The 24,665-nt window shown below is 40.4% G+C and overlaps 1 protein-coding gene across 5 annotated transcripts in view; it reads left to right on the plus strand.

The window, feature by feature from the left end:
- Positions 1-18,890, plus strand: part of GRAMD2B (GRAM domain containing 2B) — a 43,859-nt gene extending 24,969 nt beyond the window's left edge. For 4 of the 5 annotated variants that reach the window (XM_051643480.1, XM_051643483.1, XM_051643481.1 and 1 more), the window contains 10 exons: positions 361-464; positions 4,677-4,772; positions 5,756-5,827; positions 5,949-6,029; positions 6,721-6,832; positions 8,462-8,584; positions 8,755-8,842; positions 9,313-9,414; positions 10,922-11,015; positions 15,198-18,890. In XM_051643480.1, the coding sequence (XP_051499440.1) occupies positions 361-464; positions 4,677-4,772; positions 5,756-5,827; positions 5,949-6,029; positions 6,721-6,832; positions 8,462-8,584; positions 8,755-8,842; positions 9,313-9,414; positions 10,922-11,015; positions 15,198-15,239 (914 nt within the window). In that variant the 3' untranslated portion in view covers positions 15,240-18,890. Of the gene's footprint in view, positions 1-360; positions 465-4,676; positions 4,773-5,755; positions 5,828-5,948; positions 6,030-6,720; positions 6,833-8,461; positions 8,585-8,754; positions 8,843-9,312; positions 9,765-10,921; positions 11,016-15,197 lie in introns of those variants that run through there. The other variant, XR_007891888.1, reaches the window with a different exon arrangement.
- The last annotated feature ends 5,775 nt before the right edge of the window (positions 18,891-24,665 follow it).

Raw genomic sequence — 24,665 nt, forward strand, 5'->3', positions numbered from 1 at the left:
GGCTTAAATCTAAAACCTTTCACTAAGCTTTTTACATGTTCACTATATAGCTACGTGAAAGCTAGTAAAAAAGTCTATAGGAAGCTAGGTGGTAGTTTCTCCAAAAGTATTCTTGGCTTCTGGATGCCTTTTGCATGTTATGCATTTTAGTGTTTGCCCTTGAGATGTTCTGAGTCTAAACTTAGGCCTGTGAAATCTTCTGAGCTTGTCAGTATTAAACTTACTGAACATTTCAAAGTTTGTCACTGTTTATCAAAAGGTATAATCCTAAACATATTATGGCTTTGAAAAGGCCAAACTTATGACAGTTGGCTTGGGTTGTGGTTACCTTAAAGATTATAGAGTATCTGTTTGTTTCAGGTTTTACCTGTGCTCTGCAGAAAGAGATTCTGTATCAAGGAAAGTTATTCCTTTCTGAAAATTGGATTTGCTTTCATTCCAAGGTTTTTGGTAAAGACACTAAGGTTAGTAAAATATGTATCAGGACAGTAAGTAATGCTATCCTTTAACAATTAATTCATCACCAGAAGTTCCGGTTATTATGCAAGGCAAGAATACTAATAATATGTCTAAGTATTACTGAATACAAGCACCATTCAGAAGAGATGCCTGAAAGTCATTTTGTAACTGGAGCACTATGATTATTAAAGATGAAGTCTCTCTCCTAAGGATTTCCTGTCTGAAAAAAAACAGACTAAAGGAAAGGATTAGACATGCACCAGTGAGGGCATTGCCAAGCCCAGCAGCACAAACTGTACAAAGTGTCTCTCTTGGGATAAGTGTAGGAAACAGGAGGAGGAGGAAGGAAGGCTGAAAAGGACTTAGAAGACTGTAGTTGGGCAACTGGAGGGAAGGATCAAGCATATTAAGACGAAGAAGAACCAAAACTGGCTTCTAAGTTGAGTAGCAAAGATCTTTGAGGGATTCTTCTAGCACTTCTGCGTTGTCACGATCCGGTATTTGGATACGTGGCAATTTTTTACGATCTTGCCAGGACAAAACAAAGATAACACAACATCGGGTGCACAAAGAGGCACCGGGGCTGGTGTGTGGTCTTACAAGAGATCGGGCAGAACCACCTTGCTTTCCAACACTCCTCACTGCAGTGGGAGGCTGGTGCGGCTGGATTCTGCCTCCCCTCTCCTGGGATAAGCTACACGGCAGCTGCTCCCTTTGTTGTCCAGCAGGACCTGAGAAGAAGTTTAAAGGTGATCCCAAATGGTGAAATTAAGACACAAACGAGGTCAGATGTCACACACACAACAAACTTTTATTAGAGTAACACAACAAAGTCCCTAGCGTGGATAGGACAGGGAGGAAAACAGAGACAGAAAAGAAAGGAGAAAGCAGAGATACAGAGGACAGCAAGAGAGAGCATAGTTACCACCACGGTCCAGCGATGTCATCAGTGGGGAAGTGGTTCCTGGTGGGGAAGTGCTTCCCTGCACCCATGGTGTCCCAGATTTTTATAGAGTTCTTACCCACTGCACCCCCACTTTTCTCCCTGAATAAGTGAGAAAAGCCTTCTGTCTTCTCTGTGCTCCTCCGAGATAGGAGGGGGGTAGGTATAGCCCAGGTCTATGCCCTGCAGATACTCTTTGTTTGGCTAATTGATGAGATGAGCCAAAGCAAAAGAGGAGGTTGAGACCACTGGCACCACAGGATTAGTTTATTGCAGTGAAGGTTCGGTCCCAGGAATTGGCTTGAGACCAGTGGCGTGAGACCGGCACTCTTTGTCTTGTCCTGCTACGTCGGTGGTTTTCATGAGATATGAAGGCCTGGTTATCACTGGATATTCTGCTCCCAGCGCCAGCTGTAGAGCTCCTTTGTCTCCAATCTCAGCATGTCCCACACTAAACTCCCCAGTTTTCAGGTACACATCACAGGAGGGGAAACAAAAGGTTGGGTGGGTTGCTGAGACATCTCTTTAGTCCATCAACAAATGTTGTTTAACTCTCAGATCAGAAAGCAGATATCCAGAGTGCCTAAGTCCATTGCTTATCTCTTGGATTGTTTGAGACAAGCACTATACATCCTGAATGCCACATGCGTAAACAGAGAACAGGGAAAGAAAAAACAGTTTGCTAGGTTTTTACTTGTGAGCTAGTATGGAACAGCAGTGGGACATGAACGGTTGGGAAGATCCTAGTTTACAAGATAAAAATTTACTCTTTCTTGGTTCATATAGCACCCACCTGAGGGGGCCCCTGTGGTAAATGATACACATATGGATAAAAACAAAGCCATGTCTTCCAAAAAGATTTGTGTCTAGTTCTGTTGAGTTGGAGGTTTTGGTGTGGTTTTCTTCCAGCTGTCTTGCTTTACCTCTGCATCACACACTTAAAACTTTGTTTAGTCACATAAAGCAGGCACAAGTTTTTAGGAATACCATCAACAAAAAAAACAGGAAAATTTAGGATATAATGAAAAATAATGTCATGGGAGGGGAAGGAGGAAATCCATCTTGACAAGAAGAGGAACCTTTTTAGTAGTCAGATACACTAACAAAACTTCCAAGAGAAGAAGTCTCCATTGCTGAGAACTTACAATACAATTTAAACTCAGTGGTAAATTGTTTTATTGTGAGAAATAGCAAGTATACTAGTAAATTTTTCAGTGTTAATTCTTTTATCTATAGAAATTTTTTTATTGAGAGCCATGCAAGTCAGGAGATTTGAATCTGTGGTGTAAACACTGTGCATGTTCAAAAGCAAAAGATTGATTCTGCAGGATTAATAGTCTTTGAAAAACATCACTGTCTTTCCAGGTAGTTATATTTTGAATATATATTGCCATTGAATCTTTCCTGGAGTTAAGCATTATCTTCTGCATTTTAGTTGCTTTCCAGAGTGCCTGCAGGTAGACCGTGTTTCCTAAAATAATTATCATTCCACGTAGAAATAAAGTAGTTTGCAGTGACTTTATCATTTTAATCTAATGCTGGGGTAACGGTGCAGTAAACCTGTACTTAATCCCACTTAAGTACACTTTAGTCTTGATTACAGTAATGTTATCCATCAAAATAGCATGCAGTCGAATGCCATTAACATCTCTGATTTAAGGTTCTTTGAGGTGAACTGAACCAATTAGAAGACTTCTAAGCTGTTTGGTTTTTTTATCATTACTGTTAGCAGGATTTCTTCTGGAAAATCTTACGGTTTTATTTTGGTTTGGTTGTTTGTTTGTTTTTTAAATGATGCAGATTCTGATCTGATTATTCTAGGGTTCTGGTGTTTTCCATCAAATACACATGGAAGGTGTTCCCTTCTCCCTGCTCCCAGAAAAAGCTGTTTCAAAAACCATTGCAAAATCTTTGTGGAATGTTACAATATCCAGTGTAAGAAGAAAAGGAATAGTGGAGGACCTGTTTAATTACCCGATGTGGCTTCTGAAGCAGGACAAAAAGAGCTGACATGTTCAAATCAATAGAACAAATGATGACCAGATTCACATAGTCTTAGACCAGACATGGGACAAAGAATAATTAAAATTATATGCTTTGGGTTGGACTGGGTTGTGTTTTTTCAGATAGCACACTTTTTTAACAAAACTGCTGACACAAGAGCATGTCTCTAGCCCATAGATGGCAAGCAGATACTCAACTAGCCATGCATAAACAGTGACTGGCAATCTTGCACCCAAACTAATGCACAGAAATATATTTTTTGTTAGCTGGAGCAATTTTTATGTTTCCCAGCTTTGTGTTGCTATTCAAAAAAAAAGTTAACAAGGTTTTCTGAAACTCTGCACAGAGTAACTTCATGCTCCTTCTGCACTGACATGGTTTTAATTCAGTGCTATGATCACTTGTTGAACAATCTTTGAACACTTTTGATCTTGCTTCCAAATTCCTCAGGTACTTGTGGCAGTGTGTGCCAATGAAATTTTTAGCAGAAGCTGCATCCTAAATGTGTGTATCTGGGATTGTTATATTTGCCTAACTCGCTAAGCTCTAAGCTTTTCAACTGAAACTCAAACTAGGTATTCCATCCTATGTAGTGTGGGGTTTACAATAAGAGCCCATAAAGAATATCTGAAGTGAAGGACTCTGAAACTTAACAGGCATGAAGCTGATGGAGTTGGATGTAAACACAAAGCAGGAAGGAAAATAGAGAACTTTTCGATTTATATGTGGACAGTCTGGATATCACACACAGGAATCAGTTTAAGTCAGTGTGTGTATGTATTGGATGTTTCAGCATCACTGAAGGATGAGCTGTTTACTCAGCTGCTTACTGCAAGCTAAAGGATCTGTAAGTGGTGAGAATACCTTTATGTTCATTCTTCAACAAGCCTCCCTGTCTCATGTGTTCTGATATGTTTTGTTTCTAAACAAAGAAGCCTAGCTTTAAAAGTGGTTTGTTCTGCAGATCTACAAGAAACTAAGCCAGTAGTCTTGGAAGAGGCAGAACAGATCAGGTCAGGATGACATGAACAAGAGCCTGGATTGGCATTTGATAGAAATAGAAGTAAAAATAGTTAAAACATAGTAATAATGTAGAACTGTACCTGTTCCATGTGAAATATTAGTAATTTGGGACACAGCAGAGAAATCTTGAAGTGAAGAGTGTTGAAGGTCTGGCTTATCACAGTTGGTGGGCTGGCTCGTTGTGAAAGAGCATGCAGATTTGTATATGTGTATTACGACTCTTAACACTACATTTATCTTGTTTCAGATAAGTATACCTGTGCTCTCAGTGACACTTCTGAAGAAAACCAAAACTGCCCTTCTTGTGCCAAATGCTCTGATCATAGCAACAGTCACAGACAGGGTAAGCAGAGGTAGAGGACAAAGGTATTGCACTCTGTCTGCTTTCTTTTTATTTTTCTACTGTTTTTTTCTTCCCTCCCTACTTACTGGCCGTGATATTAGGGATTCCTGAAAGTGCGAAGTGTCTGTTTAAACAACTATAAGAATTTGTTGCATCTCAGGTTTTATACTTGGGACCTTGGATTATCTAGTTTCTTAGGTTATGACTCTAGCTTCTTCTGCCTCTTCTCTTGGGTCAGGCAAGGACCATTTTTATTCCACCTACTAACTCGCTGTCTTTTTTCTTTGCAGTAAATAAAGCTATGTAGAACTTGGTGAGAAAATAAGAAATGGATTTGCCACATGCTATCTGTTATCTATCATTCCCTATTCTCCAAGACTGCTGAGTAGTGACTGGGGCAACTGAAACAGTTGGGTTGGGAAGTGCATGCACAGAGGGTTACTTGCCTTGTTGGCAGCTCTGATGGTATTCTTTAATTTACTTGGGTCTCTTACCTGACCAGCAATACCTTAGATGCACAAAATACAGTTGTTTAAGGTTGTTTAAGGTGATACTCAGGAATAGTAATTGCATCATTCGGTAGAAAATATTATTATCCTAAGGGTGCCATTAGAACCAGCCCATTTTTATTGCACAAATATTACGTGAATGCAGGAGACTGCACAAAAAAGGAGTTATGGTTTGGGTTTTTTGTAAAAAGGTAGGTGAAACATAGTATTGAAAGTATTTTTTTAAAAAGGAACAGATCTCAACTATGCTTCCTGCAGCAGAACATAATCACTTTTATGTGCCTGTTCCGTGTTTCTTATGATTAACTTCATGAGGGTCATGGGCTTGAGAGGAATTGAGATTTCTTCCTGCTATATGAAAGTTCTTGAAAATAGTTACTTGATCAGCAAAACCATGTGTCAGTTTTCTTCAAATAAAAGGAAGCTTATACTGTAATCCTTTTCTCAAACAGTTTTGGAACTCTTATTTTTCAGTACATGTTTGTCTCCTTACTCTCCAGAGATACCACCTACAAGCTATTAAAATCTATCTGTAGACATCTTGAGGTAAGTACTAGTGGGAGTGAAGTTGGTGTGTAGCTTTGTGTTCGTTATTACTGCTTTCCTGCTTTTAAATGCTAGGTGGTTTCTGAGTGTGTTCCTTGTTAACACTGCTGCTTTTTTTCAGGATACAGGCATGGGCAACAGTCCAAATCCCTCTTCTGCAGAAAACAGTTTCAGGGCTGATCGTCCTACAAGTCTGCCCTTGGTAACTGGCTTAGATGTTTGTTCTTTTGTTGCATGGCACCTTTAATGCAAGTACTACTTAAAATGTCTGAAGAAAGGAAACTGAAGGAAATCATACCTGTTTCCAAAACTTCTGTTGAGTTTTTTAAAGTAGGAATGATGGATGTGGGTGTAATTTGATATGATCACATTCAGTGTATATACGTGCATATGCTTTGGATATATTCCAAGGTCTCTATGTTCTATATATATATCTCTCTTTAGCAGTCAGGTTTCACAGTGCTCTGTACTGGCTTAAAATTGTTTCTGCCTCTGCCATGAGCAGTTTTTAAAGTGTTTTTAGTTATAATCCTTCCTCTGGAAGCAGTTCAGACATCTGAAAGAGCTGTGTAGCCACATATAACGACCAGAGAATAATTCTAGTAACGTCTGTCCTGGACTTCTCCATGTGTCTAACTTCACAGTCTCTTTCTTTTGCACACAGACTTAGTCTCTTCACTTAAATGAAGGCAGAGGATGCAGCTTGAATTCTGGTGATCATATGGGGCTTATTTTATTAACTTGATCTCTACATCTTGATATCTGAGGTTGTTGCTAGTTAAACGATTTTAAATCTGTAATTATTAGTTCAGTTTCTAGAGGGAAGTCAGGAAATACTGTTGTTTAGATTTAGAACATGGCTGAGCTTTCTTGTGACTCTTTCTACCCATTAGGATTTCAATGAAGACTATTCTGATCTGGATGGAATAGTGCAGCAGCGGAGACAAGAGATGGAAGAGTCCAGCAGCACAGGTTCACAGACCCCAGAGCTAGAATGCTTCCAAGGTGAGTGGGATCGTTTGGCCTCAAGAAAAAGAGAGAATGGCTTAGCTCTTAGATTTGCTTTTGTAATCCCCTTCTGATGTGAAATCTACATTACCCACAGTCCTGGAGAACTACATGGTTTTTAAGGTCTTCCTCAAAGCCACAATAGTTGTGCCTCCATTATTAGAACTCTTATAACTTATTATAATTCAGGCAGTGACTTGTTCAGCAGCGAATCTGATTTGTCACTACTGCCTACTTCTGCTTATCAATATCTGTTCCTCATATCCCCAGTCAGCTATGCTAGCAGAGGTACAATGTAGGAGGTGTTCTTCCTTTAAAAAAAAATAAACACCAGTATTTTAAAGTAGTTGAACTCACAGTGTAACTTTTTCTAACCTATCCAGGTAATGTTCGGTACCAGAGTGGGTTTTGGTCACCAAAAAAGTTACTTCAACATGCGTTCTTGTGGTTTTGTTATTAAACTTGCTTTTTATTCTTTGTGGTTATTAAGACACTTGAAGATACTGTCCAAAGATGTTTTTTAATTATCAGTATGGTTTGTAGTCTCATATGCCTTAAGTTGTTTGCTTTGTTAGCAGAAATTATGTGTAGAAACTCACTGTATATTAAGTTCATAAGTACAGCAGAACTTATTTTATGTAGCACATGCTGAATGTTATTAGCAAGACCTAGAGTATTACTCTGCTGTACAATTAATATATAGTAACAGATAATGCATTTTTATGCATAATTTTACTCCATGTCCCATCTTGACTATAAATAATTTATATAGGAAACTTTTACCATTAGTTTTAAATGTAATAGTATTATTTTAATAGCAATTTGCTGTCATGCTAGTTTTTATTAACTCATCTTTTTTTCTGTGTGTCATTTGTTCAGTACTATGGTTTGAAGCTCTTTGTGTTCATCAGTCTTTGTTATTTACTGTGTATTTTTAATTGTTTGGTGATGCTTGTGGAGCAGTAACTAAATTGTGGTGTCATCACTTGCCAAATGAACGTTTCTGAATAATAATTTAACTTGCTGTCTTACTTCCTTACAGCTATTACTTTAAACCTTTCCATTTTCATTTTCTACAATTAAAAAAAAAACAATACCCAGTTAAGAACCACCCTGAAAAAACGAGTTCAGGGCTGCAGGGGAATACATTTGTCTCATGTGATTCTGTTTCTTGGACATTAATAAAGCAGTCCAGGGTGTGCAAGTAAAGCATGAACAAAACTGAGTGTGAATGGATTTTTCTGTCCCAGCTCTTTCAAGACATCGTCTGCATCTAAAAACCAAGGGAGCTATAATCTCCTTTTTAAAGTAACAATCCAGTATCTCCATTTGATGTTGCTATTAAAGTAATTTAGAATAATTACTGTAGCATCTGGAGCCCTTTTGAGAGATTATTTTTGTGTCTATAAAATCATCTGACTGGAAATTGAGTGGTAACCTTCCAAGTTTGCACGTGTTGCCATCTTTACTGTTTTAAGGCAACTAAACCAACTGCTGCTTTCTATGCAAGTCCAGAAATGCACCTTTTAAAAACCTCCACTTCCCCTATTCCTTGACTGTCTTAAGCTGCCAAGAGCTTCCTTTAACTCTGCATTTCAGCTTTATTAAAAATCTTGCTTTTGACAGATTACCATGTCGTTGAGACAGAGACTCACTTGAAAGTTTCCAAGGCTGAGTCAAAGTCTGTCCGTTCAGATACACACAGTCAGCGCGGACCTGACGGAAAAGCCCAAAATAGTCCTCGAAATGGTAAGGAGTCAAGAGAAGATCTTCAGCTGGAGTTTGTGGAGATAAGTTTATATAGTATTAGTGCACATAATGTGTCCCTCTGTTTATACTATTTGTTGCATGCTTCAGACCACCATTTGTGTGCTGTGGTCTGCTTTGATCAAAGTAACACTTGGTTCTTTTTCTCTCAGGCTATTCTGAAGCCTTCAGGTTCCTACACAAAGTGAAGTCACAGAAGCTCTTATCTCTGAACCATGTACTTATATTTTATGCAATTCTGTAAGTTAGCACTAAATACCTGGATTATCAAAATACTCAAATATATTTATGCTTACATAGATTAATATAATCTAAGTGTCACTTGAAAAAAAATATTATTGGGATTTGTGGCCTTTGTACTTTTCAGAAGTAGAAATGCTGGAGCAGGCTTACTTAACAGGACCTTCACTTTTAAAAGGAAAGGGTTGTTTGATTCAGGTAATGTCAAAAGAGTTTAACATGTTCATTTTACATGTCACTTAGTGAAGTCATGCTCAAGAATGAGATATTAGTAATAGTCTGAATGCCACTGGTAGGTATTCCGGAGGTGTTTCTTAGAATGTTACCTTTATTATTATTCAACATTTAGAAGTAATGATTTAAATGGCTTTTAACATTGAATTTATCAGGAACCTCTAAAGTTGCCTTACTATATATTACTACTGCTATTACTATTACAATGTTATGTACCGTATTTTTCTCTTTTACAGTGTTTGTGTATTAATATTTTCTACCTTCTACATGAGATATAAAATCAGTGTCCTGGAGGAACGTCTTATTTCCATCACGTCCTTTGATTCACATATCAAGGAGTAAGATACACTCTGTAAAATTGGGCGTTTTAAAGTCTTTTTCCAGTATTTGTCATGCTCATCCATTTTCTTCAGATACCACTGTGATGCTGTAGTGCCCTTGCAATGTTTTAGTGTCCTGTAGTTCTTGTGTCTCCACTAACCTCATCACCTCATGTCACAGCTTTTTGTAAGACTTTTAGTACCAATGTGATACATCATCGTGTACTACTGCCTTGAGAGTGTTTCGGATATCTGTGAGTAACTTACGCGTAAACTGCTGAAGTAAGAAGTTTCTTTCCAGAGCAGTGATTTTGTGGAAAAGGTGTATCTTCTGTCTTCAGTCTTTGATTAGCCTACAATGACAGAAGGTACTTTGTAATTATTGCACTAATACACCTGACTTGGTTATTTCCTAAAGCTTTGGCCTGCCTGTATCCTTTTTAGGAACCGGTGTCTTGTCTTGCTAAAATAAAATTATTAAAAAAAAAAAAAAAAATCCAAACACACCAAGGGAAGGTTCTTTGTACAGGGGAAGGTGCCATATTTCCATTCTCAGGTGACTTAACGAATGTCATCTGCCCCTGCATATGTCTTTTTTTTTTTTAATATCTGTGTTGCATGTGTAGGGAATACACAAGCGTCAAATGGAGAGGCAGTGCAGGGTCATACACTACAGCAGTGTGCCACTGTAAATTCTGTCAGCTTCCTGTTCCTCTGTTAGGACAGAAGGCAGTTAACTGTACACCACAGAAAATACTAGTCAGTTTATTCAGCATTCAATTTTGCATCAACTCTTCTCCCGTTCTTATAACTGTATTTTTTTCTGAGGTGCTCAGAAAAACACAGCTTAAAAAGTAATTCATAAATCTCACTGCAAAATTTGCAGCCACATGCTGCTTAAGATCCAACTGCTCTCAGCTGTCTTCTGTGGAAAACAGTAGGATTTGTATGTGTATGTCAGAAAACAGAGCTAGGTTCAATTAAAAATGAATATGCAGGAAATGGTTCTTTACTTCAAACAAGCTTGCATATGTATTTTAGCAATAATGCAAGGAGAGGAGTAAACCTACCTCTAGTAGTAGCCACTGTCAAAAGCCATTTTCCCAATTTTGGCATGTTTTTATAAGCAGGACAATGTGTCCTGCTTCTGAGGTGCTCTTGCACAGGAAAGTGCTGTTTTCTGTTGCTCTGATCACAAGCAGGATAAGATACAGGGCGGTCTAATGTGCACTTCTGCAGTGTCAAGGGGTTGTTTTTTTTATTTCCTGCAAGTCACAGTACATAGAACTCAGAAAACTTTGCAACTTATTTCCAGTGGAAATAGCTGCAAAGTTTTCCATCTAAACTTCTGGAGAATGAGATCACAGAGAGAACATAGTCAATAGTGCAGAAGTGACCTAGGCCTTGATTTCTGTAAACAAGTACAGTTCACAATGTTGCCATTGTATTGCCATTGACATATGTATCTTAATTCAGTTTTCCTCTTTCATTTCTGTCACACTTACCTTTTTGTTCTGTTTGACAGACATCCAGTGCACCAAGGTTTGGGATCTCATCTGCAAATTAATGCTGATGCCCTTTGTGATGAGTTAGCTGCTAATCTTATAAAATTGGAAAAGGTAACTTCCTATGATATAATGCAAATGCTGAAACACTAATCAGGTTCTTGCTGAATTTCTATCCTCTGTTACTTTGAAAAGTGCCGAATTACTGGAGCTACTTTACTTTATGCTACCTTTGCTGCTGAAGCAAAGTGCAGCCAAGTCATACTTCTTGCCTGGCTTGGCCATACCAATACGCAGCCTCCGTCTGCTTTTAACTTGAGAGGTACTGTAAAAATTGACCAGGTGAGGAGACTGGAAATGCTTACTATTTGGGGGGAGGAAGAGGAAGCCTTGCCACCTGATAAAGGCTGTTTAGGCTAACTGATGGAAGGCAGAGAGAGAGAAGGGCTTCTGGTTCCATGAGCGGCAGAAGTCCCTGAGTTCGTCTGAGGCCACTAGAGCTTCCCAGCCTCTGATGGTGGCTGAGAGTGTCAAGGGTTAAAGTCTGTATCTTCGGCAGTGGTCTTTGGCTTCCTGTGGAGGTCTCAAGTTGTTTGGGTGCTTGTATGCCATGGTAATAACCTTCACATGAAAGTCTTGGAATCGAGCAGCTGCCCAGTTCCATAGTGGGCTGCCAATTCATGTGGGACTTGGCAGTCCAAGGATTCTCTTTAAGAAGTTAAGCATCTGTGAAAGAAGAACCTAAAATATACGGGGCTTTCTCCTCAAAAGAAAAGAAAAACATTTTCTGCTACGGTGTGATTCCCCTCCCTGAAGCACTTTCCATTGCAAAGGTTTAACCTTAAACAGCATCCAGGAGAAAGGAGAAGAGGTTATCAGCAACTAGCTCTTTCTGTGGAAAGGAACTCACAAGGTCTGGGGAGTCATTTTTTCCCAAGTGTTCTATCCCTGATTGCTAAGCAGGTATATTCCCAAGGTGTGTATCACAGTGAAATCTGTTGCCAGAAATAGCTTGCTTGTTAGGGAGCACTGGGATTCAGAATGTCTTCTAAGTGTCCTTTATCCTGTATGGTGTAGTCACATCAGTGACTTCATACTACAAATGAGACAATTCTTCTACAACTTTACCTGATTCAGCGCTGAAAGATCAAACACCTTCAGTTTTCTTTTCTTTGTGTGTGTTCATCAAGGCTAAGGATTCTGAACTTTACCTTTGTTACTATATGATGAAATTTTCTGTCTGGGGCTTTTGTTTGAGTTTGGGGGTTTTTTTGATTAAGAAAAACAATGCTGTTTTTCATATATAGTCAGCCTTGTCATATGCCATGACTGCAATCTGCCTGTTTCACCAGTGTGTAATTCCCTGTACCTAATCTTTTAACATTCTCTCCTCACCAATTACATGCATTTGCTGGCTTAAATTGGAAACCTATTTAAAACAATAGCAGGTATGCAGCCCTAATTTTCACTGTAGATGTTGTGGTGAGCTAACCTTGGACAATAGTCAGATGTCCACCCGGCCACTCCTCACTTTCAACTTCCCAGCAGGGCGGGACAAGAAAGCTTGTGAGTCAATAAAAAGGCACAAAGATTGCTTACCAGTTACCATTGCAGGCAAAACAGATTTGACTTGGGGAAAATTAATTTAATATAGTCCCAGGTAAAATAGATTTGGGTACTGAGAAACAAGGGCAGATACTAGAACACCTTTCTTTCCCGCTGTCCCAGGCTCCATTTCACTGCTTTGCTCTTGAATCCTCTCCCCACTCCCTGCCCCCCAAGTGGGACTGTTGAGGGGTTACATAGTAGTTTAATTTCTGCTGCTGATTTATTCCCCCACTTTCCCCCTGCTGCAGTCTGGGGTCCTCCAGGGATTCCAGTTATTTAGGAAATAACAGCCTGGTCTGGCATGGGCTCTCCACAGGTTGCAGTGTGAACATCTTGTCTGCGATAGAGCTCTTCCTTCTCAGATTTTGGTGTTCTTTCTGCTGTTTCTCACTGTCTTACTCTCCTCCACTCTTTGCTGTTTTCCCCTTTCTTAAATACACCTTGCCAGAGGCTCCACCATCTTGAGTGAGGGGCTCAGTTGTGCCCTGTGGTGGGTCCACTGGAAGCTGCTGGAACAGCTGCGCCCAGCATGGGGCAGCCCCTGGCTTCTTCCCACAGCAGGAGCCCCTGCATCCCTCCCTGCCCCACCCCTCCCCCCAAACCTTGACAGCTGCACCCAGTACAGGAGTACGAAATGTTGTGTGTTGGGAATACATACACTGGCCAAGCATGAAAAAAGTGTTAGTGGAGCGAAAACAAAAGTTACTTGAATTCCTGTGTGTTTAAGTCACATGGGATATTTTTGCCTCTGTTTCTAAAACTGAGTGCATGCTAAAGTCTTTCAGCACCTATTTTTCCCAAACCAAGCTTCTCAAATAGCATAAAGCTAATACTATATGATATTACTGTTTACCTGTGTGGCGTAAGTTTTACAAAGACTGCCAAAGAAAATAGACTTGTCCCCCCATGTCTCCACCCCCTTGGCTGTGAAAGTCTAGAGTAATGCGACTATAACCCCTCCAATATGCTCTGGATAATAACAATATGAATACAAGGATAAAATGCTGACCAGATGATTACCAGATACAATCTTTAGCCAAATTAGGTCATTTAAGAGGTTGCTGCTCTCTAGCTGCCTGGGACAGGCAAGGAAAATGGTTCTTTGGAGACCTTTGCTGCATTTCAGTGGGAAGTCAGCCAGCCAGGCCTTTACAACAGGGCTAGGCACTTTACCACTCAATTATGTAGTCTTTGCTGGGAAATGCCATAAAAGGCAGCTCAATGGTCAGATCATTCATCTGTTCCCAGAGAAATAACCTTCTGTCCTGAATTAAGAGTCTTAAGTCATGTATTTTTTTCAGCTAGTGTCTACAGGATTAGACCCTGTTCTTGTACTGCAAAACTAGTAGAAATCTAATAGCTCTATGTTCTCTGAGAAAAGTTAGTGCAATTGCTTAGCTGTTTAAAAAGCCTTAGTGAAAAATCCTAGTACTTGGCTGCAGCTGGCTTCAGCAGCAAAGGTAGCATAAAAGCTCCAGTATAACTTATTGTCTCTCCCCTCACTTCCTGTTTGACCACAGGAATTATCTAGGTTAAAAACTAAAATTACTCTCCAGTTAAAAAATGTTCAGTGCAAGAGTATGTTGCAATGACTTTTGCAGTATGACCTTGTGATTTTTACAAGCTCTAGTTCATACTTGGAGTCAAGAAATTACAGCAGGTTAGAACAGTTTTTCTTTGGCATTTAAGTATGTTTAACGAGTTGTACCGTATCTATCAGAGGATAAAGCATTAAACTGGGGGAGAGAATGGTCTCATATTACTCATGCCCTTACTCTAGCATAACTTGTGAAAAGGAATTTGTGTATGTGTTAAGTTACTCTTATAAAATGAGGTGCTTCTTACTGTTTTCCTTTCCCCAAAGTGGCCCTCTTGAAAATGGTGTGCATCTGGGCTATAAATCATGAGGTAGGACTAAGAAGTTATGTCCTTGAACAGGACATACAATGGGTCCTCAAAGTCTGAAAGCAGCTGTGACTAAACCTGCTATACCCAGTGACTGCTGCTTACTAAGATACAGAGAACACACGCCATGGAAGGTGACCCACTATATTCCCTGCTTTCTGCTTTTAAGGACCAGGAGATGAAAGGTGGATAAACAGGCTGTGTAAAAGAGGTCTCTGCAAATCGTCCTTAAGGACATGATTGACCTGCATTGCCTTCAGTGTGTAACTACAGGACAACCCACAATCAATACTCTAAATCTGGCAAGTAGGACTAATGCTGAAAACACCTGGTTTTGCTGTACAGACTTCATAGTCAGCTTTGTAGCTGAAGGTGTTACAAAACTATTTGAATTATCCACTTAAGCCTAAAAGCTGCAAGTTTTAAGTCTGAGGCTTTTATTTGTTCAAAGTTCAAAATAATGTGGTTTCTTGTCCCTTTCTTTCTAGCTCTAGTTTTTTTTGTCTTACTTTCTCATACCTAATAAGGGAGAGAACGTATGCAAGGAAATTGCCGGAGATACACATAACACAGAACTAGGTGTGCTGCTGGCTGATTGTATCCATGTGTTTCCTTTGACTCTAGTGCAGAAAGCATTTAATAAGAATACCACTGGTATGAATAGTTGTGGCAGAATTAACAGGCACACAGATAGTATATTGGACACTATGTCTTGAATTTGTATCTTTTTAAATACAGCATAACACTTCCTGCCTCCCAATTATTTTTCTCTCTTTTTCTAAGATACAGAGCAACTTACAAAAACTACTTGAAGATATTGAATGAAACATCAGTGTTCTTGGACTACTTCAGACCTCATTCTTCTCTCTTGACAAGCAGTTCCAAAGGAGCTCTGCTGGCCAGAGTCCAAGCTTCTTTATTTTCAGTCCAAGCCAAGCTTAAACTACTGTAAAGCTCATGTCATAATGCAGAAAGTCATTTTATTCTTGAGCATTTATCTATATGATTTGAAAGCGTACATGTTTTGATCTACATGTATCTATATGTTTTGAAAATAAGGGGATTTTGCCTTCTCTGTTGTGTGTGAATTAATGGATTTTATAGCTTGCTTGATTCTAGACTTGCTTACACCAGTGCAGACACGGTGCAACTCCTTTTACCTCAGCATTTGCTTTCTGTCTATTGTCATTGAAGTGTAAGTGAGAAGAATTTCAGTCATGACTCAAGTGCTGAAGTCCTGTGTGAATGAACTGGTACCTGTCTTGGCTATGGTTATGGATTGGTGCTGTACTCTTCATTTTTACTTATTTGTGCCCTGGCATCCCAAAGATCAGAAAACAGACACCTCTGCATTTGGTTATGTCAAGTTACGAATGTTCAAGGTGTGCTTGGTTCTCAGGTGCTGCAAATAAGCTGAATTCCACTGTCTGTGGCATGGCATCACCACTGAGTGTAACGTCTGCTTCTACTGGGCATTCAGTTTCCATACAAGTCAAGCTTCAAATATATATGGACTTGCCAACGTACAGTCAAGTTGCTTATGAGTAGCAGTATGGGTGTGACATACCTGCACAACCTAGAACTACTAGGTTTTTTTGTCCACTCACATGGTCTCTGTCCATTAAGTTAATCAGTGTGAAGACTCTGAGTCAGCTTTCACTGGAGTTGTGTGGCCTTTTGGTCAGATAAACAAGCGCAATTTTTGTTCCAGATGATGGAAATCTAATTTTTATATGTGGCTCCAGGAACCAGGTATTTCCACATAATAGGAACTGGCAAGTTAACGATGCACCAATACAATCAGTAGAGTGAATGAAAAAGTGAACACCTGCTTTGTTATATCATACTATTTTTTTCACAGTGCCTAAGATAGGACAACTGGGGATTTTAGCTTTCTCATTTCTGATTAGTTTTTAAGAAGCAATATTTAGGATATAATAACTAGTATCTGTAACAGTATTGTTTATAATATGCTATGCATTTTATAACCATTTCTGTGAAATGTACCTACTTTATTTAAACAAAGTTTTTTAAAACAAGTGACTCAGTGTTATAACTCAGATTAACCCAGATCCATCCATCATTTTTAGTCAGCCGTGTGACTCGTGATCTGAGTAGGCTTGTACCTCATAGTACAAAGTTTGTGCAAAGTCCAGTACCCAACAGAAAGGTTTAAGAACTGCATCTTGATGATGTGCTTCATCTTACTCAGCTGTACTTGAGGTCTTCCTGGACTGCAACAGTGGGAGCTGATAGTTTTCTCAGTTATTTCCTCTTTGAAGAATATCAGATGGCTGTTGCAATGTTGTGAGTGCCATACATGCTTTCTAGTGGGCCTGCCTCGCTCAAGTTTCCATGTGAGCATGGTCTGTCAGAAATCTGTGATTCGACTGCTCTCCCCTTTGCAACATCTGCCTTTCTTCCCTCAGCTACCATGAAGAGGATGTCTGGAAAATATCCTACTTTTCAGAATTCAGTGCACAGTTGCATGTTGTGTAATACTGCAGTTACTTGTACTCCCAGTACAAACTGGGAGACAGAGCACCAGCAAGACTGTGGGGCAGAAGTTCAGAAGCGTGAGTGTTTTCAATCCTGCCATTCAGTGTTGTGATTGAAGAGGAGGGGTTTACCCCAGTCCTGTTCGGAGAGCATGGGGTAGATAACAGCAGCAGTGATGAGCAAGAAAAAAGTGCTACCTGCGAGGGTGGGAGTCAAGCAGATTAAGTGGGCTTCTCCTCCCAGCACCTGTGGTAGGTAGTGCAGTCAAAGGCCACAAGGAGGGCTTTTGTTGCTTGGCAATGGTGTGAAGTGCTAGTTTGGAGAAGTAAGTGGGAAAGATATGTGATTTCACGGGAGTCAGGAATCTACATAAAAAGTTATCACACAGTGTTAGTAATGGTCACATTTGGGTTTCTTTGGGTTTCTTTTTCAAATTTTGTCTGTCATCCCTCACAGCTGGAGCACAGCTAGGTTCCACCAGCCATGAAGGACCTACTAGTAGTACAAAGTTCCAGCAAGATGCTTTGAAACTGCATATGTATGGAAGGCAACAGAGGCACATCACTAATGTTTTCTTTAGCTGTAGTTAGTGACCCAATTATTTTTTCTTAACAGTCTTAGCCCAAACTTTTTTAGTTCATGTGAGTGCTTATTCTAAGGGAACAGCACGTGTTCTGTTTCTTACATCAAGCCAGCTGCTTGCTTTTCCTCCTCAAAAAATTAATTTTGAGGAGACTCCCAAGTTACATTGGTGGCAATGGGTAGGACATTCTGCTGATGTCCAGCAAGTGAAGTCCTTACACACTGGTCTGGAGACACTGAAATTTTTCTACACCTCACTGCTGTCAACATGTACCAAATGCCTAATTGTCATTGGGCAGGCAGGGGGCAGGAAACATGGAATTATTTTATAGGTATCATTTTCTGGTGTTTGACAGTTTATATGTCTTTAGGCTGCCATCATGAAGAAGAATCCTTTCTCTCCCATATCCCCAGTTTTTACTTTCTTGTGCATTTCCACAGATGGCAGAATGGAGAAGAAAAAAGTAGTGTGGGTTTGGAGAGGCTGTTTGGGTTCAGGGGTTGTTGAACTGGTTTCTGCCAGATTAGTTTTTTGAACTGGTTTCTACCAGATTAGTTTTCTGAACTGGCTTGGGCTGAGAGATTATCAAGTTTATGACACTGTTGATGTGACGGATACAGCTAGTACTCGAAGGGTAAGTATTATAAAACCCCCTCTGAGCAGAACATGAAAGGTATTCCTATTAACATTTGCAGAAAAGATGAACAGTTTTGTGTGTGTTTGATTTGAATACTATCACTACTTTCACGCAGGTGTGTAGAAATGCTCTCCACTTCCTGGTATGTCTGCACTTTCATGTCTAAGTTTCCAGCTCATAGTCAGCTGACAAACACCAAATCTCCAGGGTAGTGCAATCCAGACCTTCGCAGGTGGTTGCTCTACTGGTTCAGTTGCAGCTACTAGTGAGGTGTTATCACAAGAATGTAAGAGATTCTGCATTTACAGAGCAGGTGTGACGTGCAATAAAGATCATGACAAAGCTATTTAAAGGCTATTTAAACAGGAAACTGAGCAAACAATTTCTTTTGTGCTCAGTGTGTGTGCTTCTGTAAACAGCAGAAGAATAATGTATTTTCAAAGGGTTTTGCCAACACCTGCTTTCACTTTGCCTGGTGAGACTATCCAAGTCTGTCATACAAATTTGCTCAAGTGGGAAAACTGACTAATCTCATTTGGCATGTCCAGGTTTATGGTTTGAACCCTGTGGAGATTTCTGCAAAACATGATTCCATGTAATGACACTTTACAGAAGGAATGGATTCTTTTGCTTTCTTGGATTATAAAATCAGTGTAATACAGTTTCATAATTTTAGAGCTTCAAGATAGCCTGTTGTTCAGCAAAGAGCGACAAAAAATATATGCCAATAAATTTAGTTTCATTTTCTCTTAAGTTATTCCATGTTTATCAGTAGCCTTCCTGGATTTTAACAAAAACAAAACAAAGCAAACAAAAAAAAAAGCCAAATGTTTTGAGGTTTTTTCTTTTTTTCTTCTGTACTTGGTACCATCTCCATTGTAATTTACAAGCAAGTGGTCAGGCTGCAGCATCTTAGCTAGCAGACCAAGCAGGAATTCAGGATAATCATGTTAGTGAAACCTTCCCCAGGCTTGTCTAGTACAGACAGTATAAGAATATTCCAGCTATCCCTTATTGGAAGTTACAAATGGTTTGCATTAATCACTTTACCTTTTTCCCACAATGGGCAGCATGTTTAGAAAAAAATCTTCCTTCTCCTGGAAGGCCCAAACACCTTTCCAAGAGTGTCGCTGTTGGTGGCAGGAGTAACCACCCTGAAGCTGGATAACTTTACCAAGCAGACAGCTGTCCCTAAAAGCTTGGGAATTAGTTCCTTGATAGAAATCATTGCCCTCCATATACATTTCATACTGACTGGGCTTGCTATCTGCTAGCATTTATGAACTCAGTCTTGGTAGCTCTTCCCCCTCCCATTTTTTTATTTTGTCCATTGTGTGTGGAGCCTGTGCCAATGCATTATTTTGTGTTTGTCATCTTGCCTTGCCAATTTTTGTACTAAGTCCTTTTGGATACTGCTTGAAAGCTCATTATGTTCTTAAAGTTGATATATTTTCCCAGTCTTTCCCTAACAAACAGCAATCTCCTGTCGTGATGCATGCTGGTGTAGTAACCACATCCTATTCTGGAGGTGTGATGTTCTCTGTTAGGCCTCACAACAAGGATTTATTAGTCTTCGGCAATGCAGGTCTTTGTACAAAAAAGGCCTCTTCATGGGCTGTTCTCACTTAATGGTATTCATAACGTAATTTTCCACAAGGTAATTTTCCACTGACTAGGCTTTTTAGCAGTGCTTAGCAGAGATTAAAGAAAAATCATTCTAATGTGCTGTGAAGTACAAAAATAAAAAACAGCTCTTCACTCTATCTACAGGTAGATAAGGGCTCCTTCAAAGAAGAAAAGGTAATGAGTAACTTAATTATAACCTTTCATGCTGGATGTAGCACTAAGGGCAAAACATAGCTCTGAATCCTTCCTGCACTTGCAGCTTGCTGTCATGGCAATGTGCACAGTGGCCACATTCTGGAGCAGAGGCAAGGTGAGAAGAAAGACATGTTGTACTAACAGCTGTTTCCACAATGTACGTAATGAACCATGAACCTTCTCACAGCTGAACCGTGAAAAATTAATGCTTTGTGATGCTGGCTTTTGAAACTAGCATGACAACGTGTCCTTTTGTGCTTTCCCCAAAACAGTTCTAAGCAATGCCACTAACAGCACACAAAGAAACAAACAAAACCCCACATTAAAAAACAAACAAACAAAAAAAAAAAAAACCAAAACAAAAAAAAAAAAAAAAAAACAAAAAAAAAAAAAAAACAAAAACAAAAAACAAAAAAAAAAAAAAAAAAAAAAAAAAAACAAAAAAAAAAAACAACAACAAAAAAAACCCTACACTGGCTGATTTGGAATGGTCAGCCTCCTAAAGGCTCTGATCAACACTAATGGCTATAAGGAGGATGCTTGTTGAGTGGAAAGATTGAAACTTCTTGACACTGGGAACACACCTCCCGCACTTCTCTTCCAAGTCATTTCATACATTGCTGGTCCTGAAATCATGCTTTGACCACCACAGTAACTGCTCCCATTAAAGCAATTTGTGGTTTGGAGTCTAACTGAACTAATGAAAGCACAAGAGTTGGATTGGATTAGAACTGAAGAAGTGAGGGTGCTTAGAGCTGGCTATTGAGAGGTCCCATACTCGGTTACTGCCTTGTTCTGCTTATAGCCCATCCTTTGCCTCCATTTCCCTGCTTGTGCTACCAGATGGAACCCAGATCCAAAAGCTGATCTGCTAAATAATAACCCATCCAAAAATAGTTAACTTTCCACCAGATACATGAAGACAAGTCTGTAAGACAGCCCAGAATCAAAGACAGGCCTTTTGAGCGATGCCTGAAATAATATTTTAGACATTTTGCTGACAATACTATTTTTTCCCTGTATTGTTTTCTGTTATTCTATTCCATATGAAGTTAAACAACAGTGGAAACTGCAAGGATATTCTGAAGCAATTTCTGTCTACACCTGCCCTGTACCTCTGTGGTTCCCAAAGGAGCTGCAGGCACAGATGAATGAGACAGACCAAATGTGTTATCAGCGATAACTTAAGCTTCCATGCAATTCTCTTTGCACTGTAATCATCAGAGAATACTCTGTAACACATTACAATGGAGGAATATCAAAGAATAATGTATTTGTCCTATTATTATTGTTTGGTTTTTTGTTTCTGCTCCCTGAGGAAGACGAGTTACTTAGTACAATCAGGCCTGTATTACTGTTTCCAACCACCACAAATCAGATTTTTTTTAAGTTGTAACAGCCCTTAATACTAAAGTTGGAAGCATGTCTGTCACAGCATGTATGCCTCAGGATAAGAAAGACTGTAAATTAAGTGCAATATTAATTTTTCTTCTGCAAAAGCAAGGTTATAAGTTGATAAACTTCAGAATTGAATTTTTTTCCTTCCTTGTTTTGAATAGTGAAATTAGTCTCCAGCCACACAAAATTTAATCAGCAAATAAGTTTACACAAGGCTAACAACCACAGCCTGAGACTGCATTCTTATCAATCATGCTGAGATGGAAAGTGCAACTTTTAAGTGCCCCCAAAGTTTTGCCATCATTGCAGAGTAATGAGGATGTGTGATTTGAGCAAATGAAACATCAATCATTCATGAACAGAAATGAAGTATTGGTGTTTCATAGATTCATAGAATCATAGAATCATTCAGGTTGGAAAAGACCCTTGGGATCACCAAGTCCAACCATCATCCCTACTCTACAAAGTTCTCCCCTAAACCAGATCCACCAACACCACATCCAAACCACCCTTAAACACATCCAGGGTTGGTGACTCAACCACCTCCCTGGGCAGCCTATTCCAGTGTCTAACCACTCTTTCTGTGAAAAAATCTTTCCTCGTGTTCAGTCTAAACCTCTCCTGTTGCAGCTTGAAGCCATTCCCTCTTGTTCTGTCCCAAATTAGCTGTGAGAAGAGACCAGCACCAACCACTCTGACCTTTCAGGTAGTTGTAGAGCCTGATGAGGTCTCCCCTCAGCCTCCTCTTCCTCAAACTAAACATTCCCAACTCTTGAGAGTTCTTAATAAGATTTATTCTCTAGGCCCTTCACCAGCTTCATTGCCCTTCTCTGTACTCACTCCAGCACCTCGATATCTCTCTGGAATTGAGGTGCCCAAAACTGGACACAAGACTCCAGGTGTGGCCTCACCAGTGCTGAGTACAGGGGGACAATCACCTCTCTACTTCTGCTGGTCACACTATTTCCAAGACAAGCCAGGGTGCCATTGGCTTTCTTGGCCACCTGGGCACACTGCTGGCTCATATTCAGCCGCTTGGCAATTAGAACCCCCAGGTCCTTTTCTGCCAGACACTTTCCAGCCACACTTCCCCAAGCCTGGAGCGTTGCCTGGGGCTGTTGTGGCCCAAGTGCAGGACCCAGCACTTGGCCTTGTTGAAGCCCAGACCATTAACATTAACCTCATGATCCAATCTATCCAAGTCTCTCTGTAGAGCCTCCCTATCCTCATGTAGATCAACACTCTCACCCAGCTTGGTGTCATCTGCAAACTTACTGATTATACACTCTACATCCTTATCAAGATCATCAATAAAGACGTTAAACAGAAAAGGTCCCAACACTGAGCCCTGAGGAACACCACTTGTGACTGGCCCCAGCTGGATTTGACTCCACTGACCACCACTCTTTGGGTCCAGCTGTCCAGCCAGTGTTTGATCCAACAGAGCATGTGCTCATCCAGGCCATGAGCAGCCAGGTTTTTTATGAGAGTTCTATGGGGAACCGTTTGGAGGTCCAGATAGTCAATATCCACAGCCTTTCCCTCGTCCAATAGTAGGGTCATCATATCATAGAATGAGATCAGGTTTATCAGGCAGGACCTGCCTTTCATAAACCTGTGCTGACTGGGCCTGATTCCCTGGTTGTCCTCTATATGTCTTCTAATAACACTCAATATGATCTGCTCCAGGACTTTCCCTGGTACCAAGGTCAGACTGACTGCATCCTCCTTTCTGCCTTTCTTATAGATGGGTGTTACATTTGCTACCCTCCGGTCCATTGGGACCTCCCCAGTTATCCAGGACTTCAGGTAAATCATGGGAAGTGGCTTGGCATCACAACTGCCAACTCTTTCAGCATCCTTGAATGTAGCCTATCCGGTCCCACAGACTTGTGTGTGTCTAAGTGGTGTAGAAGGTCTCTGACCACTTCCTCTTTAATTGTGATGACCTCATTCTGCATCCCCTCCCTGTCTCCTAGCTCATGTGGCTGTATATCCATGCAACAGCTAGTTCCACTGCTAAAGACTGAGGCAAAGTAGGTGTTGAGCACCACAGCCTTTTCCTCATCCTTTGTTACTAAGACTCCCTTTACATCCAATAAAGGATGGAGATTTTCCGTAATCCTCCTTTTGCTGTTCATTAACTTATAGAAACATTTTTTATTATCCCTGACAGCTGTGGCTAGTTTGATCTCTGGCTGTGCTTTGGCTCTCCTAATTTTCACCCTGCACAGGTTCACTTCATCTGTATAGACTTAAGGAGTGACCTGTCCCCTCTTCCAAAGGTCACAGACTCTCCTTTTGTTCTTAAGGTCCAGCCAAAGGTCCCTATTTAGCCAGGCTGGTCTCCTACCCCACTTACTGGTTTTTCAGCACAAAGGGACATTCTGCTCCTGTGCCTTTAAAACTTCTTTCTTGAAGTATGTCCAGCCTTCTTGGACTCCTTTATCCTTCAAGGCAGCCTCCCAAGGGACTTAGTCAACCAGTCTTCTGAGCAGGTCAAAGTTTGCCCTCTGGCAGTCTGAGGTGGCAGTTTTACTAACCCCTCTCCTTGTTTCTCCAAGGATCAAAAACTCAGTCATCTCATGATCACTGTGCCCTAGACAGCCTCCAGCTTTTACTCCTTCCACAAGATCTTCCTTGTTCACCTGAAGCAGGTCCAGGAGGGCACCTTCCCTGGTTGGCTCACTTATCAGCTGTGTGACGAAGTTATCTTCCACACATTCCAGGAACCTGTTGAATGTTCCCTCTCTGCTGTGTCGTATTCCCAGCAGATGTCTGGGAGGTTAAAGTCCCTTACAAGAACAACAGCAAGTGACTGGGAGATTTCTCCCAACTGCTTATAGAAAGCTTCATCCACCTCACTGCTTTGGTTGGGAGGTCTGTATCAGACTCCCACAGCGATATCAGCTTTATTGGCCCTTAACCTAATCCAAACACTCTCAACCTCATCATGACTATACTGGATTTCCAAGCTCTCATAGCATTCTCTAACATACAGGGCCACTCCGTGCCCTCTCCTTCCCTTTGTATCCCTCCTGAAGAGCTTGTGGCCATCGATTGTGGCAGTCCAGTCATGTGATGCATCCCACCACGTTTCTGTGACAGCCATTATGTCACAGTTTTCTGGTGTATCATGGCTTCAAGCTCCCCCTGTTTGTTGCTCATACTGCGTGCACTGTTACAGATGCACTTCAGATGAGCCAATGATTCCAACACCTTTTTTCCACTGTGGGCCCCATTTCCTACCAGACCCTTCTCAGGTGCTTCCATGATTTCTAAACATCTATCCTTTCTCTCAAATTAAATGACA

Source organism: Apus apus, chromosome Z, assembly GCF_020740795.1.
Source record: "Apus apus isolate bApuApu2 chromosome Z, bApuApu2.pri.cur, whole genome shotgun sequence".
Classification (NCBI taxonomy): domain Eukaryota; kingdom Metazoa; phylum Chordata; class Aves; order Apodiformes; family Apodidae; genus Apus; species Apus apus.